Raw genomic sequence first — 19,610 nt, 5'->3', positions numbered from 1 at the left:
TTAGTTTTAGAGTTTCACACTTTTGCTATGTTGAGAGCTCTAAATTGCTTGAAATCTTAAATTTCTCTAAACTTTTTTGATACAGCGAAAAAGGGTTCGTACAATAGTTTTACCAACAGAAAACAGAGTGACGGTTAAAAATAATTTTAAAACAAAATTTGAAAAAAAAGGAAAATCATTTTTTGTAAACTTTCGGTCATATAGTTTAATTTGTTTATTTTTAGGCTTGAAACTGTACTGTAATGAATTATTGAAAAATCCCCATTTAGCCTACTTAAATTTACAATATTTCTTGTTTGTTTCTATCTTAAATTTCAATGATATCTTTCACCCCCACCCAACCTCGAGCGATCGCTATTTTTCCTACTATTTTTCCTTCGAAAATATCAGATCACTGTTCCCCTTTTTTTTCAAATTTGATAACTTTTATGAAAAAGGAAACTAGATCCTGAGGGATATAAAATGGTTTCTTTCTTTTTTCACTACGACGCGCAAACAAAAATTGAAAATTTGACTGAAGAAAAAAAGCCAGCCTCGCATATATATTCCTGCATTTTTTAAAAATTTTTGGAACAATAACAAACTAATATTCTAATTAAAAATGTGTAATTTCATCTTTCGAGATCTTTTGGTGTGTATTGGTCATTTACATGACATTCCATCGCTATGTTATGCAGCTGTTATTGTACCATAAGTCGTAGTTCATTTGGAAATGAAGGATCAGATATTTAGAGTAAGAGCAATTGAGATCATGCGAAAAATTCGAGACCAAAACTATCAAAAGTGGTCAAATCAGCAACACAACCAACGCATAAAACATCAAAAAATTGTCACCAATTTTGTTCGAGCGACAGTCAAAACGCGACGGATCTATTGCTTTATTTCTTTGGAGATTTCGCTCCTAACACCTGACTTCATACTAAGTTTATGCAGGAAAAAGAAAAGAAGTTTGTAGTAATCTGAATTATAGTATATTATATCAAGGAGACAGAACAAGTCAACTCAATTCGATTGTTGTGTTTAATAGTAATGCTCTAATAAAACTACCTGAAGATATCATAAAGCTTGTACCGTAAGAAGAAGAAATAGGGTCAAATCTTCCCCGTTTGAGTTGTAATAGTAGTAATCTCTTTGTTGTTGTTGCTTTATTCGCTTTCACTGTGAAATACAGAGAGAGAAAGAAAGAGCGTAACAAGGACATAAACAAGGTCGTGGGATAAGATAGACACACACGAATCAATCAAACTGCAGTTTAGCGTTAGTTACTACCGTTTTATTACTTATTGTTAAATCCGACAAATTAATTTATGGAATAGAAACGAAAGCAAGCATGATTAGAAAACTAACATTTGGTTTTAAGTCAAAATTAACTTTGATCCAAACAGCTTTCTTCCTTTTTACCTGAAATTTTCCCAACACCACCCCCCCCCCCCCTCCAGCTCATTCAATAATAGAGATGGAAACGTTGCTTCGGCAATGAACTGGCACAGCCTCTATTATGAATCAGATCATTATTAATTTAAAATTTTTGGGTTTTTTCCACAGTTTGGGTTAAGATCTTGCAAATTTGTCATTAATTTTTTTGCACGATAGTCAAGACTGTTTGCAACAAAGATTTTAGCATCTAATTTTACTACTACTATTGTAAAGTACGTTGATTAATATTAATTTCGTTAAATCATCATAAGAAACAACTCTTTAGTACATTAATTCAAAATTCAGCTAATTACAGCCCAAAGTTGTCGGTTCAAAAACTTCACTTTATATATGAGAAATGCAATCTTAAAATTTCTAAACGAGGAATTTTTAAAGCTTTACTTGAAATTTCTACTTTTAAAGTCAAATTGTGTCATGCTACAACTAAACTCGATCACACACTAAAGGTCAAATGTAACTACGCTGTTAAAATGACACAGCAATCATAGCAAGATAAAGAGAAACAGCGATACAAAAAGATGATGAAAACAATCAAAAAGTTGCATTATAAAATAAAACAAAAATAAAGATGAAAAGAATGTAAGAAAATAACGATTAATACAAATTCGTGAAATCATAACTTAGTTATGCATAATAAGTTCACAATGGTAAGAAGTTTGCAGTTAATAGTTGGCAACAAAGAATTCAAGTTATACTTGCTATATTCGGGCTCAATTGCTATCTCCCCAATGACAGAGGGGGGAAATTTTAAAGGGAGGGGGACTAGCAATAAGCAAGCGCGACTGTATTAGCAGGCATCGCGTGAACTTCTGCCTCAATTTCGGATCCGCTGCCGACATCAGTGACGTTTGAATCACTTGCTGTGTTCTTAGCAGGACTTGACGACGATCCTTCGGCAATATGATCTTTTGACGTGCCGGTAATTTTGGGCTTAGCTACAGAAGCAGTGGTACTTGAACTCTGCGGTAGTTGTTTCTGCTGCTGATGTTGTATCCGCTTTTTAGCTTTGGCAATAGTTGAGGCGGAAACACCTGTGCATGTCGAGGATCTTTCAGATTCCTCGTCTGTTGGTGAGTTATGCTCAATGACACTTCGGTCAACTGACGTAGCATCAGAATAGGCGCCTGGATTGGGTTCGCTATCCTCGTGGGGGCTCATAGTGCTATATCCGTGGTCACTGTCTGTAGCGTAACTCCTCGTATGGTGGTGATGTCTCCGATCATTCCGAATTGCGATAATAGGCAATGGGTGCAGCATCGGGTTCATGTACCCTATATCATCCTCTTCCTGCTCTAAGGAGTAGTCATCAACTTCATGTGCTCCCATTTGTACGTTAACATCAGACGTGTAGTTGGCATTGTACATTGCAATCATTTGTCGACGTTGTCGTTCGTGCCGAATTAAGAACACAGCCAGCGCGATAACTATTGAGCTGGCCAGCACGCCTCCGGCTACAGGACCTATAGGGGTAGTAGTCGAGGAACCACCACTATGATGAGCTAAACGCTGGTTCTGGCTATCGTAGTATCTTGGTTTCGCGTAAGGGGAAAATCCCCGAACTCGCATGTAACAATTCGTCAATTGATCACACTGGTGACTTTGCATCGGAAATATGACCCTGGAATTGTTCGAACGGAAATAGACCTGTTCAAACTCGCACCAGCGACATTCTCGATTCTGATCACATTTACTTTGCTCAGTTAGCGACGAGCATCGGAACCCAATGCAATTACTGGCATCGTGGAACTTATGCTTGTCCAAAGCTCCGATTTTCAACACCTCGGGTTGAGGTTCGCAAGCAACCCAATTGTCAACAGAATGCGGTTCTTCAGCCCTGCAATTATCGTCAGCACTGTCCAGGTAAACACAGGGACACCAGCAACGATTGTCAAAAGGTCGTCTCAAATAACATCGATCCTTATGAGTTCGCGGACAGAAACACAACTGGAAGTTTACTGTTTCGTCCATTACTCCTCGGATTCCATGGAAAAGATTGGTGCCAGCCAGACGTCGGACACTAAACGCGGTTCCGTTGTTTAACAGGTAGGATTGGCGCTTGCCCGAATAGTCAAGAGAAAATTTTTGAGAGAACCTGAAATTGTCTTGTCTGTAATCATAACATTCTTCCTTGCTGTAGAAACCGTCGAGTTGACTGATATACAGAAAAAAGTCCGATTCTCTATAGGCAACACTGAACATATTTATGTCTCGCCATTTGTATCCGACACTGTTCTTTGAGTCTAAGCTCGAATTCCACATTCGTGAATAGGCAACAATGTTACCTTCCTCGTTAAACAGGAAACAATCCTTCCCATTTTCTGGCTGGCAATCTGGATTTTGGAACTTCTGTGTGTTGTACAACGTATGCGAGTACAAACTTTCAACAGTGACGTCAAATCCAACAACTACGAAAGTCGTGTTAGTTAGCGGAACCTTCCATGACACAGACACGACATAGCCAGCTTGAGATTCGTCCAGCCACGGTGAAGAAAAATGCTGGTGAAAACCACCTTCTGCGGCTTGTTTGAACCAGTTCAGCTGATTTATATCCATATTTTTGTCCAGCTTAATAGCTGGCTGAATTATCATAAACCCGTCACTAGTAGCCGCATACCTGCGAATAAATGAAGTGTTAATTATACTTTCTGGGCTCCACTTGAATGCCAACGACCAAATATACTTCAAGCTCACGACAGAATGATTTCTGAACAAGGGTTCCCTCGGATTGTGTCGAACATCGTGCAAATTGAGGAAGAACTGCTCAAATCTTTCGTTTTCAATTAATTCCAGACCTCGATAATGTAAATGAAGAGCGCGCTTTGATACGAACAGTCCAATAATGCCCTTATAAGGAAGGGACAGAGTGGTAAAATATTTACACACACGCTCTTGATTATCTACTGAATCGTGGTACATAATGTTAGGCTCGAATTTAAGACCAGACTCATTCGAAACGACGTTCGAATCACCCTCGCGTCCATTTTTTGCGCCTACGGGAACGTTTTTCAACGCCAGTTCTAACTTCACATCATACTCGTACTGGTCTCCAATAAGCATTGTACAAACTACGAATGGACTGTTAGCAAGGCGACTACACGAATAACGGTAAAACTTATCAAGCTGTACATCAATTTCTGCTGTCTTTTTGGTCCTGATAATTTTCTGGAAAAATGTTGAGGCATCTTTTTTGAGCACAGTCGAGAAGTAGTAGCGAAGAGGAGGTTCGCAAAGAGTAATTGAGACAAAACCTTTATCACGATTATAATTTGTCACTCTGTGATAGATTACGGATCCCTTTTCATCAACAATAAACAGCGTTTTATTCTCATCTGTATGGTAATTCAACTCGTTCAGTATTGATTCCAAATTAATATCGACACCCACTACGCCGTCAACATCGCCATTCTCGGCATTTTTCACAGGAGCCGAAATTGTCATGACCATTTCTCCCTTTTCGTTCTTCGGGTACGAATAGGTAAGGTTGTAATTTCGGGCATTGACAAAATGGGTAGAATTCTTGGGGAAAACTTGGGCTATCGAGAGCAAGTCTGGTCGCCACATTGGTGTGATCACTTTCACGCTTTTGCTTTTCAGAAGTGCGTCAACCTCTCGCCAATCGGCGAGTTTGGAAGTTGACCAAAATTCGTCACTGAGTAAACTGGAATACATCATGATATTGCCTACGCGGAAAACAGCCAAGTTTAAATTCTTCATTAGTGGCTTCAACTTCATAATCTGTTCATGCTGACTTTTAAAGTTACTCGGCTTCATGCCGCTGAAAACGACCAGAACCTTTTCTGTATCAGCATCCGAGCTGTTAAGTACTTTCAGAACAGACTCCATTTCCTCCGCAAGGCTTCGATAATTCTCAGTTTTATTAGCATCGAGATACTTGTCCACATTATCTGAGAGGCTGTGAGTGCTGAAGAACCCGAGCACATTTTTTCTACTTCCACAATTCACAAACTTCTGGGAACTACTTACATTTTCTGGCCAGCCAGAAATGGTGAACCGATCTGCGGGTCCAGCGAACTGCGCGATGGAAAAGGCAAAGTTTGCAGCCGTGGTAAGAAACAGTGTTCCAGTGCTATTACCAGAGATAGTTTGCGAATCGAAGAGAAACGCCCAGTGACGTTTGGATGGAACTATTGCACTGGCGATTGCTTCCTTCTTGAAATTATGCAACACTGGTGAAAATTCAGCTCCGCACATCGAACTATCCTTCTTGGCGGGGTAGACAAAAGAACTGACACACTTACTCCGAATCGACACATACCACTGTTCGTTCACACTTTTATGCCAGATATCGTGACGTTTCCACATTTTCACGACATCTTCTGACAGATGAGTTGTGGAATTGCACTGAATGTACTCTACGGGAAACGTTCTCTGGCATGCTAAAGCCTTGTTAATCCAGACTCCTTGGGATTTTTGGGTAGCATAAAGCGAGTCATCACAACAATCTCGGTTCGTATGTTGAAGTGATTCGTTAGTGAGACCATTCCTGAGTGTGCTCGAGATAAGAGTCTTCGACTGATTGATAGTGTCTTCAATTGACAGGAATAACTTTTCCAGGCTCTGTCTCGTTTCGTTAATTAACGAGATTCGTTTGTCAGTCCTGGTCCAATTGGAGCTATTGTACTCCGGCTGTTTCAATGTGAGTGCTTCATTAGTAAAAATTTTGAGCTTTAGCTCCAATTGCGAAGTCGGTTCCGCCTGATATTCGGAATAGAGATACAGAAAGCACAGGAAATAAGATATTAACATCTTCGAAGATTGTTCATAAGCAAGCCTGAAAAAAATAAACAAGTTGAAAACCTATCACAAGTAGCTTGAAGCTAATGGCAAATATTTGATAACCTGAAAATAGTCTTTTGTTTTTAATTAAAAAGAACATATTACAAAAACGAGCATAAGTTGCGGATTAAATAAAACTAATCACGGAAGAAAACAAAATTTTTGTTTATAGCAACAATCAAACTTCAATATCTGGGACTTCTTGATCGTGACCTTGAATTACGAGATCTTGATCTATTGTCTGACCTACGATCTCGAGATTCACTACCATTCCGGTTATTTTGTTTCTGATCATCAGGGCAGTCACGTGCAATGTGGCCTGTACCTCCACAGCTGAAGCACCGCCCGTCATTTCGCCGACCTCCGTCACGACTAGACCCTGCAGACCTACAGTCTCGTGCAATGTGACCAGGTTGACCGCAGGAATAACAAGCTGCAACGCCAGAAGTGTCCGGTCGCCTAGAGTCGCGCGGCTTCTCAACCCTTATCTTATCACATCCTGCAATTGTTCGTCCGTCTAAGCCTCTTATCGCATCCTCGGCATCTCGTGAGTCGAGCATATGCACAAATGCAAACTTATCCTTCATAAAAATTTTGTCAACGTCTCCATACTTCATAAAAGCATCGTGTATATCTTGCTCTCTCACATCTGGTGTTAAATTGCCGACGTAAACTTTGTAAGTGGACATCTATCTGTAAGTAGATACGATAAACCTTTAAAATATGATAAAACCTTAAGTCGTCAGATTTATCTATTATACCCACCAAAAATGTAAAACCTTTCTCTTTGTTATAAACAGAAAAAGTAATTTGAAAAGCTCCGTAGCTGAAAAAAACTAAATGGATGGCTTCGACAAAGAAGATTCAGAATAGTAGTAGTTAAGTCTTTAGGGCTAGGCTCAAGGGTTTTCACCCGTTATACACAGTCAAAAGTTTATATCAGTCTAACTTTGCTCAGTATATTGCAATGTCAACATCTGCAGAGTATTCTCCATGTGCATTTGTTTTCTTCGTTGAATGTTCTTTCGAAAAGCTTGTGTTCTTTCGATTAGGAAATTTTGAATTAGGATATGAAAAAAAAATCACTCTAGCCAGGAGAAACGATGTTGTACACTCAAGAGTTCACAAATATTGAGCTATCTTTCCCAACTAGTCAATTTTTTTAAAATCCCATTATGACTATGAACTTAATTATACTAATTGACCATGCGATGTTTCACTTAAGTCTCTTTAAGGGTTCCAATCATCTGAAATCAAGGAGACACACAAAAAAAGGTAGTAAATCATTAGGAAAGAGGACAACTATCTGATCTTGCACATTTCACCAAAGGAAAAAATATGTTTCGCCTTCTTTTAACTTGCACCATATTTGTCTAAGGTACTATTACTGTGAGTGAATGCGCATATAATAGACAAAGCAAAAATCTAAAATAATGTACGAAAATCTGACAATATATTTAAGTTTCGAGAACATTGTCTTAATGTGGGCTTAACACTATTACCGATCATGAAGCTGCTGAGAAAAAACAAGATGGTAGAAATTGACAGAATTTAGAAACATACTTATTCACAAGGTAAATCTCCATTTTTCTCAAAAAGAGCTATTTTTATGTCCCAAAACCAAATACAGATATTTAACGACAACAAATTTTTCGAAGAAATACAACGGCCTTATTTATTTTGTTTCATACGCTTCTCAGAAATCAGTTAAGAAAATCAACAAAGTAAATATAATTTTAAAATTTCTGGATTTATTTTGTTTTAAAGTTGCTTTTGACTCCAATGTATATCAAAGAAACAATTGCTCAGAGCAATGAATTTAAGTCTATTGGAACATAATTAAAAAAAAACACCGCCACTGTGGAAAAACAAGCAGGTAAAACGTAAATACAAACTATAAGCAAACTTTTTGTAATGGAAAAGAAAACTGAAAAACCATTATCTTCAAAAAATTCATACGTTTTCTTAATCTGATTTCAACAAGAACAAAAATCTCAGCAATTATTGTAATGATAGAAATTTGCAATATATTGTTGCAAAGAAAATTTCAGATCTGGAAGAGGGGGGTCCAAATCACCGTGTAGAGAATTGTGTGGGAGACGATATAGGAACATCTCGTTGCCAATAAGGGAGGGCGGCCTGAACATCCTTAAACCCGAAGACCGCTTTAAGGAATATGAACGATCATTTCAACTGTCAAGTCCCTTATCCTTATCATTGCCCGAAGCCGAACTAAAGCAACAACAGATCATATAAGAAAAAGGAGAAAGCGCTTGCTATCAAATCAAAGAAGACGAAAATTAAGAGCGAATTGAATAAGAACGAGATTCGCTCACTTGAACTAGCTAGTGAAAAGGCAGCATCAAGCTGGTTAAACGCTCTGCCAATAAAGCGATATCACTTTTACATAAAAAACAAGTTTCGTGATGGCATTGCTCTTCGCTATTGCTGGGACCCAGTGACGATGCCATCACTATGCGCATGCAATGAAAACTTCACTATTGCTCATGCCCTCCACTGTACGAAAGGAGAATACACGAACATCAGACAGAATGAACTCCGAGATTCGAATGCAAACTTGTTAAGTGACGTCTGTCATCATGTCGAGATCGAATCTCATTTTCAACTTTTGCTCTTAAATCAACGACAACTGATGAAGATGCAAGATTAGATATCATAGCCAACGGACGGACGGTGGGAATCGAGGTTCAACAAAACCTATTTTGATGTAAAATTTTCAACCCGCTGGCAAAAAGTTGCCCTGAAAGCACTAGCGGAGCCTACAAGTATCATGAATCTATCAAAAATAACAAGTATGAAAAAAGAATAACTGAAGTTGAATGAGCAACATTTTGTCCCCTGCTCTTCGCATGCACCAGTGAAGCTGGCCCATCAGCTTCAAAAGCGCTGAAGCTTCAAAAGCGCCAAAACTGGCATCAAAGCTATCTGCGCGAAAAGAAGACAGCTACGCTGATATCATATCATATCTACGGACAAAAATCAGCTTTGCTCTCCTGAGGAGTTCCATCCTCTGCATTCGCGGGTCAAGAACGCCTAGGCGGCGCGCAATTGTTGATGCTTCGATGGAAGCTGTGGTTGAAGAAGGGAGGCTGTTAGTTTGACTCATCCACTTTCGTCATTAGCTGTTTGTTTTCTAATGCTGTGTCTTTTGTTTTACTTCCTCAGCTGATGTTTATACATATTATCAATTTATGCAAGATTAGAAGATGCAAGATTAGATATCATAGCCAACGGACGGACGGTGGGAATCGAGGTTCAACAAAACCTATTTTGATGTAAAATTTTCAACTCGCTGGCAAAAAGTTGCCCTGAAAGCACTAGCGGAGCCTACAAGTATCATGAATCTATCAAAAATAACAAGTATGAAAAAAGAATAACTGAAGTTGAATGAGCAACATTTTGTCCCCTGCTCTTCGCATGCACCAGTGAAGCTGGCCCATCAGCTTCAAAAGCGCTGAAGCTTCAAAAGCGCCAAAACTGGCATCAAAGCTATCTGCGCGAAAAGAAGACAGCTACGCTGATATCATATCATATCTACGGACAAAAATCAGCTTTGCTCTCCTGAGGAGTTCCATCCTCTGCATTCGCGGGCCAAGAACGCCTAGGCGGCGCGAAATTGTTGATGCTTCGATGGAAGCTGTGGTTGAAGAAGGGAGGCTGTTAGTTTGACTCATCCACTTTCGTCATTAGCTGTTTGTTTTCTAATGCTGTGTCTTTTGTTTTACTTCCTCAGCTGATGTTTATACATATTATCAATTTATTGATATATTTAAACAACACGAAATGGTTTATGAAGACGTAAAGCTGAGAGAGCCCCGGACCAGCCAATATTCACCCATGGTGAGGGGCATTTCTTATTTTACTTTTTTAAGATTAAAATCCGCCTTCACACTATGAATTTCTCCTCAAATTTGGGCGATTCGTTTTGAATTCATAGCATTAGAGAGAAAATGTAAAAAGCTATTGTCACTGGGGATATAAATTTTAGCATAAACTCGAAGAGCGTCTGGTCGAATTTCAAAATATCAATGTTTTTCTTATACAAAATCCCGGCTGTTGGCAGTCCATCGATGGACAGTAGCCTGGAAACTGCCCTTTCTCTAATTTGCAGAAAGACAACTGCAGATAGGAATCACGCATAAATTCTATCAACGAGAGGAAAAAATCATTATTCAAAAAAGCATATCGGAATGTTTTTTCTCTTTCAAATGTTACGTCTGGGGTGCCTCGAGGAAGTGTTCTGGAACCCTTGCTTTTCACTATTGTTCGAAACGGTATGCCGCAGGCTATTAATCATAGAGATTTCTGTATTTATAGCGATGATTTTGAAATGTTAACGACAAAAAATCTCAAACGCAGATTTACATTGTTAATTTGTAACTCTGGGCCGAAGAGAGTGAGCTCGAATTTTACACCGGCATGTAAAGATGTGTTTTTTTAAACTACACTGAACCCATTGATTTGTTCTTAAAAGGTTCCTCCTTGGACAGTACTACAAATATGGGTGATTTGGGTGTTGAAGTCTGCTCAAATCTTTCATGGGACCGTCACATCTCTTAAAATGTCAAAATCGAACGGCGGTTTTAATTTTTTGAAGCGAAATGTACCAGCTAGAGTCTCTTTTCATCGTGAGACGTTCTTTCATATCTCTTTAATCACATCAGTTTTCCTCTACGCCCTGTCCTCATGGTTTCCCTCAATAATTTCCATGCGACGATTGGATAAACTTCAACGAGCTGCTCGCTAGATTCTAAACACCGAGCAAATCAGAAAATCCTGTGAATCGCTAAAGTTGCTAGAATTGTTGCCAATTGCACACGAGAGAAAACGTACAGAACTAATTTAACTTTTCAAAAAACTGAGTTCTCTCTTATATGTGGGTTTCAAAGTTTTGTTAAATTTTTAATTTGGTGAAAGGATTTGGAATTATTTGTAACCAAAAACAAAATCAAATCTGACGAGCAAATTCTAGTAAGCTTGCAAATAGCTGCAAAATGACCGATCAAAATTCGTTCGAAATTGAATCAAACTGCTTTCTAAAACGAGATAAGGATTTGGCTGGACGCAACCAATTACAAAACAACTTAGAGATCCTGGAAAACCGCTCTCCCCCATCTCGAAGAGGAAGTCAATTTGAAAAAAGTTTTTGGTAGTTCATTGCTTGATTAATGAACTTGGGTACGTAATGTATATGAAAAAATTCAGGAAACAGGAATTTCAGCCCTGAATATCGTGAGAGATATTCTGTCGAAACAAAAGCAGGAATACAAAGAACTTATTAAAATTTAAGGTCAATTTCACTTAACGCCACACTTCAAGAAATCAAGACGCTGACTATTGTACTTCAAAACAAATAGACAATAAAGGATAGCCCATCGGAAAAGCAGCGTGCAAGAAATCGGTAAGGTAAAGCAGCAGAGAAGAGCTAAGTTATTCTAGCGGGAGTATAAGCCGGTTGTGTGACTCTCCTCGGAAAATGGTCCTGAATTCCGAACCAAACCTTTTGAGCCTCATAGTCTGGTTTGTCATTTTCTCCATATAAATAAAATCTGTCATAAAAAATGGGGAACAATTCTCGTAAATGAAAGAAATTATCAACACAAGTGAAAAAAAAAACATTCTTGTGTTTCGTTAAAAACTCAAATGAGCTTAAAACCAGAATGCACTGTCATGTCGAAAATACTATTAAACTGAATAAAGGAATAATTTGGAAGGTGAAAATCTTGTCCCTACGAATGAAATAATCAACATTTTACCTGAAACTTTTGGAATAAAAAATATTGAAAAATAAAAATTGGGAAAGTTTGATCAAAATCACGAAAAAGCCAAACACACTATAATTTACATTGCCCATAGAACATGAAAGCAGACTGCCAAGTGCAAAACAATCATAATTTGATAGACTATTTCACAGTACTTCAAAAGGCCGTATGCAAAAAAGATTCTTTATCTGAGGAGGAGGCGAGTGCTCCTAAGTGAAGAAGAACCACGAAAAAAACTTAAAACCAAAAATTGGCTTTATAAAAGGGATCTTTTCCGTTTGTGCCCCCCCCAGTACGTTATGCTCCCCCCAGTTACAGAGCACGTCTCATTACATAGTAAATCATTGTGTAAAAATATTGCACGTGCCTCTGGGGGTTGCAAATAATATGCACCCACTAAGCTGGGGGAGCACAAACGGAAAAGATCCTATAAAAGAATGGAGATTAAAAAAACATTGAGTCACAGAATCCGTTCCAAGAAACCAGGATATTGAAATATCATACGGATGAACAGAAGATTTGCTACAATTAAAAGAAAATTGAAATGTGCAAATGTCCCCGTTAACAATGATTTAAGTGTGCCTTGTTTATGTAAATTTTGGCTAAGCACAATATATTATCCTCAGAGCAGCTTCCCCCCTAATTTTTTGACTTAATATCGAATGTGACATACAGTGGGAAAAAATTTGTCATGAAGACAATCTCATTGCCACCAAAGAGAGCATAAAATCTCTCATCATGAAGGCTGCTTTTCATGATTCATGAGCAATTATTAGACTAACACCGCAGCGTTTTTTTGAGTTCATCAATTGGGCATTTCATAAACCTCCAAAAATATCTATATAGGTACTTTTTTGAAAGCAAATCAAACCTGAGAAACATTGCGAAAAAAAGACAGCCTGTTTGATCTGTGGCTAAATAAAATTTCCATCAACGAAGTAGAAGGCATTTATTGTTTCTAGCATCAAAATAATAAGAGGTCAAAGTGGTAAATTTGTTTGAAAAAGAACGGTTTTCAAAGGCACTTGATTTTACTCCAAAAAGTTCAAAAATTTAAACGATGCTGATGTCTATAAAAACTTTTAACTGATTGTTGATGAGGATGCAAAACTGGGAAAAATTACAAAGTATCGGATCAGAGGGTGAATTGCTTGTTCATTGAAAATCGCGTAAATCAGACCATATTTGCTCAGGGAGGTATTCTGGAGCTTTATTTGTTCCTAAAACAATGGGGTTTAAACAAACATTGAGCCATAGAATCCGTTCCAACTGATCAAGATATTAGCCTAATTGTTGTGATAAATAGTTGAGTTTGCCTCTTTTGCCAGTTTTACCCAGCGCCATCAAGGGATTTCAGAAAATCCGGCCTGTTTGTACCGCTCTAGATTCAAGGCCGAGGAGCTGCCGTGGCAATCAAGCAACCTGATATTTGGAACATCAAGGACAAAATACGACAGGAACAGGGAGGTTGGAGCAACAGTGCACTCCTACCGAGGGGCAACCTTTAGGGACCTCATAGAAGTAGTGCAACAGTAACCGCCCCTCAACTTGAACAGTGTCACCATCGTAGCGGGCTTCAATGATCACGGTAAACCGAGAAGTAAGGTCAGACTGTTCTTCAAAAAACTTATTGAAATCGTGACTTACAAATTCCAACCGAGCAGCATAATTGTACCCCAGATTATACCTAAAGAAAGTAACAGTGCTATTAATCGAAAAATTTTCAATCACAATTGTAAACTGCATAATCTATTCAAATACTTTCGACCCGGCCCCAAAATTTTGCATCCCAGACTATCTTGTTTCTTTGATAAAAGTTATTGCAGAGACGGAATTCATTTTTCGTATTATGGAAACTTCGTTCTGACAAATGTGCTCAGAACACTGATTCAAATGTTCTCTTTCTGTTAATAATTTGAGCCTTCCCAAAATGTCTTCACAAACTCACTGTCGCTTCTGCAAAAGCAACTGAGAGGACACGGTATATGGTGCGGTATTTGCGGTTACTTGCACAGAAAATGCAGTGGGTTAGCCCCTACCGAACAATACCCTGAAAATTTAATCTGCAATAACTGCAGCCTGTCAAACCCCAGTCAACGAGACAACACCTACCGTGGAGCAGAGCACTCAGACAGGCGACACAGAACAGCGAGACATGGATCAGCTGTGGACGAACCTCGATAGCTATGAAGAAGAAATCGACAATGTTTACTTCAGTGTGGTACACTGGAGGAGCCGGTTTTTCTCATTCGGCAAATATAAAGGCGGGACCAACTTTGTAGACACAATGTGAGCGATTTTACAAATTTTCACAGACAGAAAGAGCAAGAACGACATCCCAATGAAATTGATGATGATCTTACTCCACTTGATACTGCCCAGGACAAAGTCTGAGAATGCCGGCTCAAATGCAATAATCCAGAAAAGACTAGATTCGCTCACACAATGCAAGTTCTTGGAGCTTTCAAATGAAGCACGAGCGTTACAAGTGAGGCTGCCCCAACAAAAAACGCCGAAAGAAGAGTGAGATTTGAAGAGCTTCAATAAATTCATGTGTCAAGGAAAGATCTCGAGTGCACTGAAATGTCTGTCCGATCACCAGAAAGGAGGAACTTTATCATTGAAAGAAAAAATCGGAGAGAAAACCGTTTTAGAACTACTGAAAGAAAAACACCCCTCACCTGGAACATTGGAGGAAGATTTTATTACTGACGAAGTGGATACCCTCCCATGTCACGACTCAATTTTTGACAAAATTAACGCTGCGGCGATCCGCAAAGCAGCCATGAGAACATATGGCAGTCATGGGCCTTCAGGTCTAGATGCGGATGAATGGAGAAAGATCTTGACCAACTATGGACAATATTCAATAGATCTGTGCAAAACTAGTGCCCAACTCGCGCAACGAACAGCCCGCGAGAAGCTTACTTAAAATCATCTAGAAGCATACAATGCGTGTCGACTCATACCCTTAGACAAATGCCCAGGCATCCGCCCCATTGGAATTGGAGAAGTTCTCAGACGGATTATCGGCAGATGCATAATCAGATGCATCTCAAAAGATCTCCAAACGATTGGCGATGCAATCCAACTATGTCTTCGACCAAAATGTGGAATTGAGCACGCTATACATTCGCTTAGAGAAACAAACCAGCAACCAGAAACTGAAGCTATCCTCTTAATTGATGCATCAAATGCCTTCAATGCGCTCAATAGGAAACTAGCTATGCGGAATATTGAGAGAATCTGTCCTTCGCTAACATCAGCAGTCTACAATTCATATATTTACCCGTCTAAACTATTTGTCAATGGTGAAACCCTACTATCCGAAGAAAGATCAACACAAGTCGACCCAATAGCCATGGCAATGTATGGCATTTCAATCATGCCAATGATCAAAAATTTGAATCCATCAATAGTTCAAAAATGGTACGCTGATGATGGCAGCATGGCCGGGACACTTCCCTATTTGCTGGATGCCTTCAATACCCTCGAAACAATAGGGAAAGCCTTCGGCTATTTTGTTAATGCCCGAAATGTCAACTGATAGCGAAAAACTGCTTACGTAAGAAGGCTGAGCGCATATTCAAGAACTCTGAAGTCGAGATTACTGATGGTACTCGAGTTCTGGGATCAGTAATTGGGGAAAGAAGAGCCTGCGCGGAGAAAACGAAAGATTTCACAGAGAAAATTACAAGGCTCAAATAATTTTAGTTTCTAGACGCGATGTTTATTACTGTCATCTAATGTTCCTTACATTGCTATTATATGTCTTTTCCTGAAGCTATTTAATAGTTACTCTTTGTTGTACCACCGTGTTAAACTGAATTCACGCTTTTCTCCTTTTAAATTATATACACCTGCTAATATTGTTCTATGTACTTTTAATGTACGTGCTTTTCTTAAAGCTAGCTTCTATTTGATTTGTAATTTGTTGTACCACCGCGTTAAACAGAATTCACGCCTTTCTCTTTTAATACAGATGAACGGAAGGTTTGCTACAAATAAAAGAAAAAGGAAAAGTCCAAATGTTATCCTTTACACTGAATTAAGTGTGCCTTATTTATGTAAATTTTGGCTAAGCAGAATATCTTATTCTCAGCGCAGCTTCCACGAATTTTTTTTACTTAATGTCGAATGTTACATACAGTTGACATGCATTTTGTTTTAAAGTTGAGTTGCTGTTGACTACATGGTATATGAAAGAAACAATTGCTGAGCAATGAATTTAAATCTGTTGTGACAAAATTCAAAAAACCTCGCCACTATGGAAAATACAAGATGGAGGTAAAACGTAAATACAAACCACAAGCAAAATTTTTGCATTGAAAAAGAAATTGAAAAACTACTATCTTCAAAAAATTCATACATTTTCTTAACATCGGATTTCAACAAGAACAAAAATCTCAGCAATTATTGTAATGACAGAAAAATGTAATGTATTGTTGCATGAAAATTTCAGATATGGAAGAGGGGGTCCGAATTGCCATATGTGGGAAATGTTTAGGGGGTCAATAGCTTAAGATTAAGAACCGCCTTCACACTACCAATTTTTCCTAAAATTTGGCCGAGTCGAATTAAAACCATAGCATTAGAGAGAAATGTAAAAATCTTATCGTCGTTGGGGATATTAATTTTTAGCATACACTCGGAGGGGGCGTCTGGTCGAATTTCAAAATCTCGATGTTTTTCTTATACAAAATCCCAAGTCTGCTCAAATTTTTCTTGGGACCGTCATATCAGTCTTCCAAAATCGAACAGCGGTTAAATATTATTTGAAGCAAAATATACCAGCTAGCGTCTCTCTTCATCGTGTCAAGCTCTCATATCTTTTAACCCCATCAGTTCTCCTCGACGCTTCATCCTCATAGTGCCCCTCAATAAGTTCCATGCGACGACTGGATAAATTTTAAGAATGAGCTGCTCGCTGTATTCTAAACACGTTGGGTAAATTTTAGGTTGAATCTTTATAGTTGCTGGAAATGTTGCCAATTGCACACAAGACCATACGTACAGACCATATTTAACTATTCAAAAAATCAAAAAACTGAATTCTCTCTTATATGTGGGTTTTAAAATAGTTTGGTTATAGTTTAACTTGTTAAAGGATTTTGGAATTATTTTTAACCGACAAACAAGTAAATTAAATCTGATGAGAAAATTCTTGTAAGATTGCAAATAGCTGCAAATTAACCAATCGAAATTGACTTAAACTGCTTCCCAAAACGAGAAAAGACTTTGACTTGACGTAAAAACTTAAAATTTAAGGTCAACTCTACTTACCGCCACACTTCAAGAAATCAAGACGCTGACTGTTTTACTTACAAAGAGAGTGACAATCAGAAGATAATAATGAAAGAAAGCAGAACCCATCGTAAAAGCAGCAAATAAGTGAGAACGAAAAGCACCAGAGAATAGAAAAGGTATTCTAGTGGACTCATAAGCCGGTTGTGTGACTCCTCGGTATAGGGTCCTTCATTGAGAACAAAACATTTTAAGCCTCATAGTCTAGTTTGTTGTTTTTTCAAAAGAAAAAAAATCTGTCAAATTATAGTTGGGAAGAATTGTTGTATAGTAGTCTCCAGTGCACAATACTCTATGTCTTTGGCTATTTGAGCGTAGTACTTGTTTAAAATGCAAAGTTAGAGGTTAAATTATTACGTAGATCAAAATGAAGAAAGTTTGGTTAAAACAAATTAGGATATAATAGAGTGGTTATCTCTGATGGTAGGTTTGATGTTCAATGAGTGAATATTATCCTAGTTTTGGTCGGTACCCAATAGAAGTTCCATCATCGTGGTAAGTTTACCAAGTCAACAAAGATATGTCATATTCGTTGATTTAGCTCGAAGTCAGAGCTTTGTTTTATCAAAGGTCTGTTTTTTCCTGACACCTAACAACCTTTTGTCAGCCATAAATGAGTTAATAAAAAAAGTTTTAAACCAAATCTTTAACCTGGAAACCCAAAGTTTTTTAGAACATCTTTTTTATATACATGTGACACTCATACTGCCCCTCTTCAAAACAATAGAGCGCACCACTCACTAAATATCAAACGATATTTTCGTTCACAGATATTTTTATATGAGCGTCTTACTACACACAAATTTTTTAGTTTCAAAAGGACAGTTCAATTATCAGTTATCGTTGTTCATAACTTTTTCGGCCTCGTGAACTCCAAATATGTTGTACGCTTCTCGCGCCGCATCAATTTTCATAATTTGATGTGCCCGGTTGAATGTCATGAAGAACTCTTCGTCTCCTCCATCATGATGCATCAACAGGCTCATTTTGTGGTAGTGTTTCTTGATCAAATCTTTTGAAGCAGAACTTTTTACAAACAAAATCTCATATAGCGTTGCAGGCGGGTTCATATTATTTTTGTTTCGAATCTCGCATTAAAATTTCTCCGTGGCCTTTGTTTTGGCCTTTCCGTTGCTAAAAGTAATCTTTTGTCGATCATTGACAGAATTTTTTTTCGGCATTCGTTGGCCAAAAACTGGTTGTAGTACTCCAGTTATTCAAGCTCTGACTTCAACTGGCCTTTCATTTTCTCCAATTTTCCGATGTCTTTTTTAGCAGCTTTGACTTTCAATTCGGCCAACTCTTGCTTCAATACTTCAATGGACTGGTCCTGTTCAGCATTTCTGGCTGCTGTTGCTTTTAAATTATCTCGTAGAGCCTCACAATGGGCACTCAATTTGTCCAATACTTCTTTTGTTGCCTCTTTGGTCTTGTTGCAATGGTTAACCAAATCCTGCTGAAGCTCAACGAGGTCTTTTTGAAGTAAAGGGATAGTACTCCTCATCTTCTCTATTTGAGAACGTTGGATTTGCAATTCCATTTCAGTCTGCAGAGCACGCGCCCGAATATTGGTGGGTGCCAGAAGATGTAGCGTAGATATTTTACGAGACCGCGACACACAAAATTCAACAAAGTACAATTCCGGGGAAATATCGGAAACAAATTTCCACAATTCTGGCATGCAGTACACATATTCACAAAACTGTGGAATCTCGTTGTCCGCAATATTGAATAAAACAACCCTTTTTACATCTGAAATTTGTCGATTGTTTTGGTCTTGAACTCAAATTATTTGCTTTTTTTCTTTCCATTTTTTTTCTCAAAATGGAGACGTTCTGGTTTTTTTTTGTTTTTGAAATCAAGACAATTTTTTTTTGTTTTTTTTGGTCTCGATTTCTAGACGTTTTTTTCTTCTTTTTTGGTCTTGAAATGAGGACACCTTTTTTGGTGTTGAACGCAAGAAGTTCTCTCCTTTTTTGGTCTTGAACTCCAGACAACTTTTTTCTCTTTGTTTCTTTTTTTCTTTTTCTTGGTTTTGAACTCTAGACGTTTCCTTACTTCTTTTTTTGTCTTGAAGTCAAGACAAGTTAATTTTTTTAAGAACTGACTCTTTAAAATACTCTTTTTGTTCATTGAATTTCTTTTTTTCTCGGCATTCATTTATTAATTAGAGTAGTTGATTATACATGCGTATTCCCGTTAGGGGTTGAGGTTCCGCAATAGTTGTCGTCAAGACGCTCTATTTATATCTAATCTTAAAAAAAAGAACAGAAAGAAAAATTTTTAGCA

The 19,610-nt window shown here is 38.1% G+C and overlaps 3 protein-coding genes across 4 annotated transcripts in view; 1 reads left to right on the top strand and 2 right to left on the bottom strand.

Annotated features, from left to right (window-relative positions):
* Positions 1 to 19,610, top strand: part of LOC142346046 (uncharacterized) — a 163,054-nt gene that overhangs the window by 47,857 nt on the left and 95,587 nt on the right. The window lies entirely within an intron of this gene.
* LOC142345615 (VWFA and cache domain-containing protein 1-like) lies at positions 1,591 to 6,225 on the bottom strand. The gene has a single exon (XM_075397756.1). The coding sequence runs from the start codon at positions 6,202 to 6,204 to the stop codon at positions 2,200 to 2,202; it is 4,005 nt and encodes a 1,334-aa protein (XP_075253871.1). The 5' UTR covers positions 6,205 to 6,225; the 3' UTR covers positions 1,591 to 2,199.
* LOC142346045 (uncharacterized) lies at positions 6,305 to 7,037 on the bottom strand. Its single transcript, XM_075398530.1, has one exon. It carries the CDS (start codon positions 6,921 to 6,923, stop codon positions 6,420 to 6,422), a length of 504 nt encoding a protein of 167 aa, XP_075254645.1. The 5' UTR covers positions 6,924 to 7,037; the 3' UTR covers positions 6,305 to 6,419.

Source organism: Convolutriloba macropyga, chromosome 9 (assembly GCF_964194025.1).
Source record: "Convolutriloba macropyga chromosome 9, txConMacr16.3, whole genome shotgun sequence".
Classification (NCBI taxonomy): Eukaryota; Metazoa; Xenacoelomorpha; order Acoela; family Convolutidae; genus Convolutriloba; species Convolutriloba macropyga.
This window is presented reverse-complemented; position numbering and strand designations above follow the sequence as displayed.

Excerpts from the sequence above, each read along its gene's own strand:
- LOC142345615 (XM_075397756.1), bottom strand. The coding sequence starts at position 6,204 with ATGTTAATATCTTATTTCCTGTGCTTTCTGTATCTCTATTCCGAATAT.
- LOC142346045 (XM_075398530.1), bottom strand. The coding sequence starts at position 6,923 with ATGTCCACTTACAAAGTTTACGTCGGCAATTTAACACCAGATGTGAGA.